This window comes from Neovison vison, chromosome 3, assembly GCF_020171115.1.
Source record: "Neovison vison isolate M4711 chromosome 3, ASM_NN_V1, whole genome shotgun sequence".
NCBI lineage: Eukaryota > Metazoa > Chordata > Mammalia > Carnivora > Mustelidae > Neogale > Neogale vison.
In genome coordinates, this window is record NC_058093.1 from 90,768,121 (window position 1) to 90,780,129 (window position 12,009).

Below are 12,009 nucleotides of genomic sequence, written 5' to 3' on the forward strand. Positions count from 1 at the left end.
AAAGCTAGCATCAAATTTTCTCTTACTTGAAGAAAGTAAGAGTACTTTAATTGAACAAACTTTTAGCTTGCTAATCTATTGCATTAGACAAAATTGAACCTAGGCTATATTTTTCTAGGTTACCTATCTGTCTGGCATACAGCATGTTAAGTAAATGTAACCTTGCTTTCAGGTCACTCACATGGGAATTACAGCAGAAACACTTCAAAAAGAAAATTAATAAATTTTAGAAAATTATCAAACATTTTCAATTCCAGATGAATTTTGTGATATATGTTTTTCACTGAATTTCTGTTGAAGTAAAGAAGAAAACAATTTGATAGTGTTAGAAGAAACTAAACTTTATTGCTTGGTTTTAATAATTTAAGGTAAATTTTTAATGGTAACTATTTCAGATATATATACTCTTCATATAGAAAGCATGGTTTTCATTAGTTTCTTTTATGAGGATAAGCTTAAAACTCATTGAGATCACTAAGTACTGAATTTTCTTGGTCTCTGTCCATTTGGCAAATAGTGAAGTTTAGTAGAAACAATAATTCTGTGCTCTGTTTCAGGAGAAGAATTTGAATTCAGATACCTTTCTTAAAAAAATCCAATAATAATCTTCTGTAATATTTTTCTGGTAATATATTACATGTGTGCTAAGTAGCTTATAAGTAAATACTACCGTATAACATTTTCAACTAGTTTCTCTGTTATTAATCTTCCATTTGATGTTTATTTCAAAAGAAAGGAGTTTAAAAAAAACAACTTCTGTAAATAATGGAATTTCTTATAATTGTTAACTATTTTATTTTATTTTTTAAAGATTTTATTTATTTTTTGACAGACAGAGATCACAAGTAGGCAGAGAGGCAGATGGGGGGTAAGGAAGCAGGCTCCCTGCTCCATCCCAGGACCCTGAGATCATGACCTGAGGTGAAGGCAGAAGCTTAACCCACTGAGCCACCCAAACACCCCCATTTTCAACTGTTTTAAATAGAAGGGATGATAGGACAAATAAAACACATTAATAGGGGTGCCTGGGTTCTCCACTGAGTGGGGAGTCTGCTTCTTTGCCTCTCTTCCTCTTCCTCCGCCCCTACCCCCAAAGTGCTCAGGCTCTCTCTCTCTCTCTAAAATAAATAAATCTTTGAAAAAAAAAAAACACACTAATAAATATGTCAGTGAATAGTTTTTTTTTTTAATAATCTTAAGAATAAGTTTTATTAGAGCAGTTTTCTTTAGTGTTTTATTTAAAATATATAATATTCAAAAAGATATTCAGCAAAAAACTTGTTGCAGCCTTATTTTATTTTACTGTTTTTTGATTTGCAAGTGTTCATTTTAACTTAGAGATACCTACTATTTGCTAAGTTCTTTGCCAGGCTATGTGGGGAGGATGTAGCATAGGGTGGTTAGTCTTTGACCAAGATAGCATTAACAAGCATTCTTCAGCTTGAAGGACCTTGAGACAGTTTCTTCCTGACTGTAGATCCCTGAGTCCCTTTAATTAGAGCATTCACTTTAGAAAACTTGCAATTGTGGATTATTTCTCTGCCCTTTTGAGATGTAAATTTTCTCCCAGTTTCTTGCCAGTTTTACAGCTTAGGAATGTCTTCCTCAAGGACTGGGAACCATCCCCTAGAGATTTAATCATCAAGAAAGATAGTCCCTGACTATCTTGGTCTCTATGGGAAGATTGGAGCCCACCTTTGATAAGTACAGTCTAGCAAATACAGACAGCCTAATCATGTTAACCAACATCTTCCATACTTTTCCATTAGTTTACCTCTAAGCTTCAACCTACCCCCACTTTTCGTTTCAGTGGAGTTCTGTTCACTCTCTTTCCCCTATTGCAAGTTTTAAACAGTCTTCCTTGCATGTTTAACTATCTAGTGCAATTTTTGTACCTATTTTTTAGTTGTGACAGTTTATTTACCCTCAAAGATCATGTATATTTATTAGGAATTCTGAAAACTGAAAATAACTGTACCAGTTTTAACTGCTTTAAAGAAATATTCTTAAAACTTATTTGGGCAGATATTCATTATGGCTAAAGGCAGTATGTTCAGTAAGTTCCACAGAATAACAGCATGACAGTGCCAGAAAAGATCATCCAGATTATATTTAACTCCTCATTTGGTGGCTAAGGAATAGAGATAGAGAGATGTTAATCCAATTGTCTAAGATTCCTAAGAAAATGCAGTTCGGTTAAATTAATTTGAATTAACTGAATTAATTCAACTTTTCAATACATTCAGGATAACTGTTCCTGATATTTCTGGTGATTTTTAGCCCTGTTCAGCATTTGCCATGCTTTCTGTAAAGGCTCAGATAATAAGTATTTTAAATTTGCCAACCACATGGTCTCTGTAGCAATTACCTAACTTCTTGTGGTGCAAGAGCAGCCAGCAGCCGTAGATCATATGTAAATGAGTGAGCTTGTCTGTGTTCCAGAAATCCCAGGAGGTTTTCCTGAACAATATGCTTTCCTGGAGGATCATTTTGCTGCTTGTTGTGCATTTATTCCCTATTGTGGAATGCTCTAAGACCACCACAGTTAACATTTGCAGCGAGAGTGTAGGCTAGGCTTCTCTGCCCTGGTAAGTTTTTAAATATCAATTTTATATCGAGGTAGGGTTCTTCAACCTTTTTTTTTTCTTTCCTTTTTTTCTATTTTTTTAAAAGTTTCGATGCAAAACTGATAAATGTATTCCATTCTGGTGGAAATGTGACACTGTGGATGACTGTGGCGACGGATCTGATGAACCTGACGACTGTCGTAAGTACACTGCTGAAATGTGGGCATTGAGAATTCAGAACTCCTTAAATCCCAGACACTGAAAATTGAAGCGAGACCTTAAGTATAACCTTCTGATATTTTTACAAAATCTTTAAAAATACAAAAAAATTATCAACAATCTCTTGAGTTTGTCTCTGTTAACTGTTACATTTAGAATGACATCATCATTTCCTTTTGTTGTCTGATTGCTGAGGCTAGTGCCCTATGACCCAGCAATTGCACTACTGGGTATTTACCCTAAAGATACAAACATAGTGATCCGAAGGGGCACGTGCACCCGAATGTTTATAGCAGCAATGTCCACAATAGCCAAACTATGGAAAGAACCTAGATGTCCATCAACAGATGAATGGATCAAGAAGATGTGGTATATATACACAATGGAATACTATGCAGCCATCAAAAGAAATGAAATCTTGCCATTTGCAACAACATGGATGGAACTAGAGCATATCATGCTTAGCGAAATAAGTCAAGGAGAGAAAGACAACTATCATATAATCTCCCTGATATGAGGAAGTGGTGATGCAACATGGGGGCTTAAGTGGGTAGGAGAAGAATCAATGAAACAAGATGGGATTGGGAGGGAGACAAACCATAAGTGACTCTTAATCTCACAAAACAAACTGAGGGTTGCTGGGGGGAGGGGGGTTGAGAGAAGGGGGGGTGGGGTTATGGACATTGGGGAGGGTATGTGCTTTGGTGAGTGCTGTGAAGTGTGTAAACCTGGCGATTCACAGACCTGTATCCCTGGGGATAAAAATATACGTTTATAAAAAATAAAAAAAATTAAAAAAAAAAGAACGACATCATCAGCAATTTGTATTAGTGTTTTGTTTTAAATTTTCTTACTTACAGAAAAAGTACACTCTGTGTAATGATCAGTATAAATAACAATCAACATGATTTTGCCTGGATATATCACCAAATCAAAAGCAAAAAATGGCAAGTTTGCAGAATGCCAATCAATAACTAAGATCTTACCTTTAAGGGATTAATCTTCACAGTGTTAAAATACTGAACATTCTTTAAAAGTGAGATTTTTTTTCCAATATAAATCATTAGTTTGTTCTACTAATAATTTAGTATGCTCTTAGGTATTCCTTAAAATGACTGCTAATTTTACTTAGACTCAAATTGTGATTGGAATGGTTAGATGCCATATACATGCATACATATATACATACATACATACATATGTATATACATACATACATATAGGTAGGTATGCCCATATAAGAATGTGTGTGTGTGTGTGTGTATGGTTTATGTATATGTTCACATATGTGTATATACATTTATTTATCTTTGATAACTTCAGTTGTAATGGACAATCAGTAAACTTTTTCTTGATAGTCTTTTGTAGTTCACACCATCGGTCACTCCAATACAATCCTATCAAGTTGAAGACGCTTCTAGTTGATCATGATAATTCCCTCAAATCTCGGTGGATAGTTGCCATGATTTGGCCTTAACAATTGAGTTCAAGATCCTTAAGCTTATACTAAAGAAAGACAGTATACTAAGTAAAAGCTAGTTACTTTCTGCTGTAGAACTTTCCACCACATAATTACAAAAACTGTTCTAAACTTAGGGTCTCTAGATAGTTACTTAGATGAGATGTATTCCATCTCTCTGGTCACTACAAAGCATATAAACCATTTGAAGTTATTTCACATTGTTCATTGTTTTCATTTGAAAACAGCTAATAATGTATTCAAGAAAAAGGAAGAAAAGTTACAGAAATCATTGCTTTTCTAATATTCTTCTTGTGTTTTGAAAGGTCCATTGGTCTTTGATTTTTCAGTATATTTTTGTTTTCACTGTGATAGACAATACATATGAGTAGTTTTTGTTTGATGTAAATATACTATTATGCCTGAATTATATTTGAATTCAAAGGGCTATCAAAGGAACAAATTATATTGGTGATCAACTGTGATTTACTCATTAAAAGAAAGTTACCAATTGCCCTGCAATTAAGTAAACTTTTAACAATATAACAAATAAAATGAACACAACCTATTTTGTAATTTATAGAAATAATGAAGAACAAATACATTAAATGAGTCCTCATATTAGAATGACTTTTCCTGCCCAGATTCACTGGAGTGTTCTCTGAGAAATACCGCCATGATGACTTGCAGACACAGTCAGTGGCTCCCAATGCTTTCCCTTCTAAACTATCTGCAGCTCCTTAGCTCTAACTTTCATCTTGACTGGAGTATCATGCTGTAACCATACTGATATTAAAAAATAACCAAAGATTTTCATATTTACACCCTTTGAAAATATATGATGAACAAATATAACCTTAATGTCTTTTAAGGGGAAAGCAAAGAGACATCTAGTATCTAAGAGTCTCTGTATCATCCTTATCCTAGTTAAATACCAGTACTACATGTTTTTATTGGTGACATTGTCTCTGTGATCTTTTAGTAAATAATCTTTTACTTGGGTTAATAGCACTGAACATCTGTAGGCATGGAGGCTTATTTTGAGAGTTATGGTGGGGTAGGTGGGAAGTGCTGTACATGAGTCTATGGACTGTCTAGAATTCATATTTGAGTAGTTATATCTTCAAAATTTGCAGGTACTAAGTTACTGACAGTCTCAATAATTTCATCTGAAAAGGCATGAAAGGTTAAACCCAGTTTCACATACTTGCAAACTTCAATAATGTTGTTTAAATAAATGTGGTTAAGAGTGATGCATCATGAATTCTCTGGCATCTTAAGTTTTTAACTGCATTTTCTATGATGCTCTAGTACACAAAAGCTCATTCTGAAGGCACATTTGAAGGTCAGATAGGCTTCCCAGCTATCTTCCAGGTATTAAAACTCCTCTGATAGTTAGAAATCTTATGGAAAGGTTTTTTTTTTTGTTTGGTAGAGGACCATCCTTTGCTACCAAAATTCAAGAAATCATATGTGATTTCAAGAAAACCATATATGAAACAACAAAACATAGAGGAAATGCATGAGTTTAGAATGTGAGAAATTAAGTATCACACAGTTTTAACACTTAGTGTGGTTTACTAAGAAATGTTAGAAATTGAATGACTTTCAACATTTTAGTACTCACTTCTATGGAAGTCGAGCACATATTGAGGTTTTTTTTAATGTTAAGGAAATTTTTTAGTTCATATTGTAAATATAAAAGCATAATTAATTTCCCAAAGAAGATTTAAAATATTACTATTAATATTTATTCAGTTGACTTATCTGAACTACATACATTATGTTTATCAGTCAAAAGGTAAGTATTTTATTGCCAAGCAATATAGTTTGTGAGAAGACTAGTCAGATCTAGATCTAATTTCCATATCTGGCACTTGAAACTTGTACATACTTGAGTGAGTTATTAATATCCATGAGACCTAGTTTTTTCATTTATAAAACAGTCGTGGAGATGCTGAGGTGAGAAGGTTTTGATGAGATTCCGTTAGTACCTCTTTGGGAAAGTGTGTCACCCAGTGTTTGATACAGAGCAGATATTCAATAGAGCCTACTTTATTATGATGACTATTGTTATCATTATTTCATATATAAACTAAGAAATATGGCAAAGATGCATTATCGTCTTGGATTTCTTACTGTTAATTTGTGATATGTAATCTGGAGGCCATCTGAGTTGCTCATAGCCTGGTCATACTGTACATCTGAATCCAATAGCTACTAAGTATGAGACATTCACGGTGTGCTCTAGGGTATGTTTAATATAATGAAATAATAAATACCCATAACATCAGAAAAGCTCTATTTAAGAGGTCATGAGCAAAGCTTGGCATTCAATGATACAGTCTGTTTTCTCCCCTAGCTGAATTTAAATGTCAGCCAGGCCGGTTTCAGTGTGGCACTGGGCTCTGTGCTCTGCCAGCTTTCATCTGTGATGGAGAGAATGACTGTGGTGACAATTCTGATGAACTCAACTGTGGTAGGTGATTAAATTCTTAACCAAGGAACATAAGTACAATTCTTACCTGATTTTGTCTGCACCAATTTAAATGCAGGCACAGTTTTCAGTGCAGATTTGTTGTTCTTCTTCTTTCTTTCTTTTAGACACACATGTCTGCCTGTCAGGTCAGTTCAAGTGTACAAAGAACCAAAAATGCATCCCGGTAAACCTCAGATGTAACGGACAAGATGACTGTGGGGATGAAGAAGATGAAAGGGACTGTCGTAAGTCACCTCAGAATGTTCCATCTTGTCTTACTTCTGAATCAGCTGACATGGGACTAAAAATTTTTATTGTGTGCCATACATACGCACAATGTAGAAAAATGTACAGTAATTATGGAACATATACCTCCAAATTGGCATCTTAGGGGATGGGTTACTTAAGAAGTTCCCTGTAAAGGCTTTAAATAAAATTAAAACATGGGTGGTCTTTACTTAGATAGCTACCTAAAGATTACAACAAACATTAAACAATGAATATTCATTCAAATCATTCTTAAGAGTAGCAACAAAACCAACATTACAGGTGACTGTGGTGTTTTATTCATAAATTGATTTTTTTTTGCCCACATTAAGCAGCTACAAATAATTTTCTTCTGTTGATTAGTTACTTGAGATCAACTCCATTAATTAAAGATCGTTTCCCCCAGAAAATACATATCGAATGCATGATGAGAAAATCTGAGCAAAAAAACCTAACAAAATTATTTGTTTAAAAATGTAAATATGTAAATAATACATTTAATGTATTATTTGTATTAATTATTAATGTATTAATTAATGTATTAATACATTTAATGTATCTTTGCCAGCTACTTCAAAGAACAATAGTAAAATATTTTCTACTCTTTTCACCTCTTCTTTTCATCCCCCACCAAAAATCAAACAGATTCAATGGAAGGCAAAACAATTTCCATCATATACATACATGCACATAGGCAGACAGGCATGTCCACACGAAAACCCAAACACACAGAATACGAGCAATAAAGTACCTGTCAGGTTTCAGGGTTTCAACAGAACTGCTGTCAACGTTTCTGTCTTGCTGAAATTTTATTTTATTCCCCTAAAACTTTTATCAGTAAATAATGTGCAGTCATCCAGCAATTTGATTAAGATGGTGCATTCAGAATAAAGTCAGTACCAGTTCTTTATGGTTAGTCATTCCAAGAGCTGATCCATTAAACTGACTAGGATTTGTGAGGCAGTTTACAGTCTAAGTCAGATGTTCACCCTTCCCTCAAAAACTCAACGCAACTAGAGATTTTAAGAAGTTTGATGCTTTTCAGTTCCTGATTCACAAATACCTTCTGATTTCATTATTCTTCTATTTATAGAAATGCATATGTATAAATTCTTACATTTATTTGGTAAAATTATTCAGAAAGTTTCCAAATTCTTTGTTTTTAAAATTGATTTCAAAATATAGCTTATCAAGGGAGGCTTGTATCGAGAACTCTGATTTTTACCAAATGTATCATTATAGAAATATGTTTTCTTTTTCTCTACTGGGAAGGATATTTGGAATATATCATAGATAATGAAAGTTAAAACCCTTCACCTTCAGAGCCTTATTAATTAAAAGATAATATATTTCCAGTTGACTTTCTTAAGCATTTGTTCCTCTGATTGATTTTTAGATAAAATGTCTGTTCTTGTTCAAAGCTGCATTTTTAATACATGTTTTCCTCTTAAGCCGAAAACAGCTGTTCTCCAGACTATTTCCAGTGTAAAACAACTAAACATTGCATTTCCAAGCTGTGGGTTTGTGATGAGGATCCAGACTGTGCAGATGCATCAGATGAGGCCAACTGTGGTGAGTGTTTTGTGACCCCGGATCGTACCTATTGTATTTGTGTCATCATCTGACATGGCCACAGTGAAAGGAATTTGAGCACAATTCTGGTGAAACTAAGGTCTCACATGAGAAAGTTTTGTCCCTGTGTTCACAGAGTCGTAGCAACCTGTTTTTCTGTTAAAAAAAAAAAAATCAGTTTAGCTACTTTTACCCATAGAAGGGTAAGGCAGAAGAGTAATACTGCTGAAAATGACTCAAAATTATTTCTAAAAAGGTGGATCTAAAAGGTAGGCTAAACTATCACCTTCTTGTCTTGTATGCATGTGACATTAGTATTTAATGAATGGAAAGAATGAGACATTATCTTTGTATTTGTATTGTTCCAGACTTTTCTTTTTTTTTTTTTTTTTTGCTTAAATACATATGATTTTCCAGTCTTGCAATGACTACTGGTTATTCTTAAACATGGTGAAAGTAAGAGAGAAGATAATACAAGTATCTGTTCTGTTTTAATAGATGACAATGATCATTTAAGTTAGCATTTATTCTGAAACACTTATCTTTTTACTTAAAATCAAATACTTTTATCGACAAGAATTATTCCTTAATTAACATTGCAAAAATGGCGAACATATTTGTTTTGTTTAATGCATTTCATTCTATCTTGAAAGTGTCAACAGCAAGACAGAAATGAAGAGTATTTGTCATGTGTAGTTCATGCTATCAGCATTTATTAAACACTAAGAGAGGCTATATTGTAGGTGAATACACCAAACTTGGCATTGTTGGGGAAGCAAAAAAATATTTAATCTAGTAATTGATTAGCAAGGTTTGGGGGTGCCTGGGTGGCTCAGTGGGTTAAGCCGCTGCCTTTGGCTCAGGTCATGATCTCAGGGTCCTGGGATCGAGTCCCGCATCGGGTTCTCTGCTCGGCAGGGAGCCTGCTTTCTCCTCTCTCTCTCTCTGCCTGCCTCTCTGCCTACTTGTAATCTCTCTCTGTCAAATAAATAAATAAAATCTTTAAAAAAAAAGAAAAAAGAAAAAAGAAAAGCAAAGTTTGGAGCACCTGGGTGACTTAGTCGGTTGAACACCCAGATCTTGGTTTCAGCTCAGGTCATGATCTCAGGATTGTAAAATGGAACGCCTTGTCGGGCTCTACAATGGGCATGAGGCCTGCTTGGAATTCTCTCTCTGCTTCTCCCTCTGCCCCTCCCCTAACTTCTAAAAAAAAAAAAAAAAAGAAAGAAAGAAAGGTAGGTTTATTCAAACTGAGTATAGGACTTCCAGGTTTCATAACCAAAATTGTGTTAAATGCATCTGCTCTAGTCCATAATGCTCTTAGTGAACTCTTCTGAGGAAAAAGGAAATAATGAAAAACCTTTATGTTCTCTGAAACTCCATTTATACTGAACAACATTCATGGTCTATATGTGTAATAATTGACATTCATGTGCCTTTAAGTGTTTTTCCTAATACTGTCTCCCATATGTCTTCAGAACATGGAAAAAAAAATTAGCTTATCATAGTATCATGAAACCCCATTTACCACTTTATGAAATTGGTACTCATCAGTTCATAAAGCCTCAAACTACAGTCATCACTGATTATCAAGGAATTTTGCAGACTAGTTTATATTACTGGCAAGTTTGCTCTGTTATCTTTAGTATTTTTTTGTTTACTGAAGCAAAATGGAATAATGACTTATGTTAGCTATATGAATATTTTTCTAGAGTATCTATAATTTGTTCCTTATGATAATGTGATTTAACTGTTGCAGTATATTATACTTTTCGAACTGATCATTATTGATCATCATAATAACCATAATTCCCAATATTTGCTGTGTTTTCCAATTGGCCCAGAAAATGTGTTAAAGTCTTTATATTCATTATTTCACAAAATCCTTTACTATCCTTATTTTATTGATGTGGTAAAAGAGCCCCAAGGAGGTTATATAACTCACCCAAACTTTTATGGCTAGTTGATGGTGGAATTGGAACTTGAATCCAGGGTTATTTCACACTAAAGCATTTACTCTATGAACATAATATAAAGCCACTTCACTCTTTAAAAATAAATAAATAAATAAAAATAAAAAATTTTTATTTATTTATTAGAGAGAGAGAAAGAGAAGACTCATGTGTGCACACTCACATGCTCCAGTCGGGGTATGGGAGAGGGGAGAGGGGTGGGAGAGGGACCAGTGCCCAGTGCAGAGCCCCACACAGGGCTCGATCCCTGGACCCCAATATCATGACCCAGGCTAAAACTAAAAGTCAAACAGGTAATTGACTAAGCCACCCAGGTGCCCCTAAAGCCACCTCATTCTTTATGTGTAAAGAGAAAAATATTTAAATGTTTTCTGTTATAAAGTTATATAGAATTCTCCTGGCCATAGTCATTGTTGTGAATTCCTGACCAGTATTCAAGCACATACATACATACAGTAAGAGGGAGAGAAGAGGCAGGAAGGTTGCATCTGATTTGCCTTAGACCCACTATAAATTTTATTGTGGACAGGCACTAATTTAATTTAAAAAAAAAAAAAACCTTTTCTTTTTTAAGATTGTGTTTATATATATGTTTGTTTGTTTGTTTAGAGTGTGAGAGAGAGAGCACCAGCTGGGGAGTGTCGGGGGAGAGGCAGAGGGAGAGAGAGAATCCCAAGCCAGCTCTGCATTAAGCCCATCCATCTACCCTAAGTGTGGAGCCTGATCTGGGCTTGATCTCCAGGCCCTGAGATCGTGACCTGAGGCGAAATCAAGTGTCAAACACTTAACAGAATGAGTAACTCAGGCACCCCAATTTAAAAAATACTTCTACATACATAACAGTTTAGTATAGCATTCCTCAATCTTTATTCTTTTTTATAAAAAAGATTTTATTTATTTATTTGACAGACAGAGATCACAAGTAGACAGAGAGGCAGGCAGAGAGAGAGAGAGAGAGAGGAAGCAGGCTCCCTGCTGAGCAGAGAGCCTGATGCGGGACTAGATCCCAGGACCCTGAGATCATGACCTGAGCGGAAGACAGCAGCTTAACCCACTGAGCCACCCAGGCACCCTCTCAATCTTTATTCTTAATGGGCTAAAAAAAACTACCTCCTTCTCCTTTCTTCTGTCCTCATTAATTGTAGAAATGCCATGTATTTTTACTAAGTCTGTTAAAACCTTTGTGGGATAGTTCACCTTTTAATACTTCATTGAGTGGGAAAAGAAAAACACTTTCTCTCTCTCTCTCTCTCTCTCTCTCTTAAGATTTTATTTATTTGTCAGAGAGAGAGAGCATAAGCAAGGGGAGTGGCAGGCAGAGGGAGAAGCAGGTTCCCTGCTGAGCAAGGATACCCCCCACCCCATGTAGGACTTGATCCCAGGACCCTGGGATCATGTCCTGAACCGAAGGCATGTGCTTAACCAACTGAGCCACACAGGCGTCCCCAAACACTTCCTAAAGATGAACTCTAT

At 35.0% G+C, this 12,009-nt stretch overlaps 1 protein-coding gene across 1 annotated transcript in view; it reads left to right on the plus strand.

Moving 5' to 3' along the window:
* LRP1B (LDL receptor related protein 1B) overlaps positions 1 to 12,009 on the plus strand; it is a 1,985,448-nt gene that overhangs the window by 1,769,711 nt on the left and 203,728 nt on the right. Inside the window, exons 63-66 of the mRNA XM_044242553.1 lie at positions 2,674 to 2,767; positions 6,608 to 6,724; positions 6,850 to 6,969; positions 8,444 to 8,563. Of these exons, the coding sequence (XP_044098488.1) occupies positions 2,674 to 2,767; positions 6,608 to 6,724; positions 6,850 to 6,969; positions 8,444 to 8,563 (451 nt within the window). The remainder of the gene's footprint in view (positions 1 to 2,673; positions 2,768 to 6,607; positions 6,725 to 6,849; positions 6,970 to 8,443; positions 8,564 to 12,009) is intronic.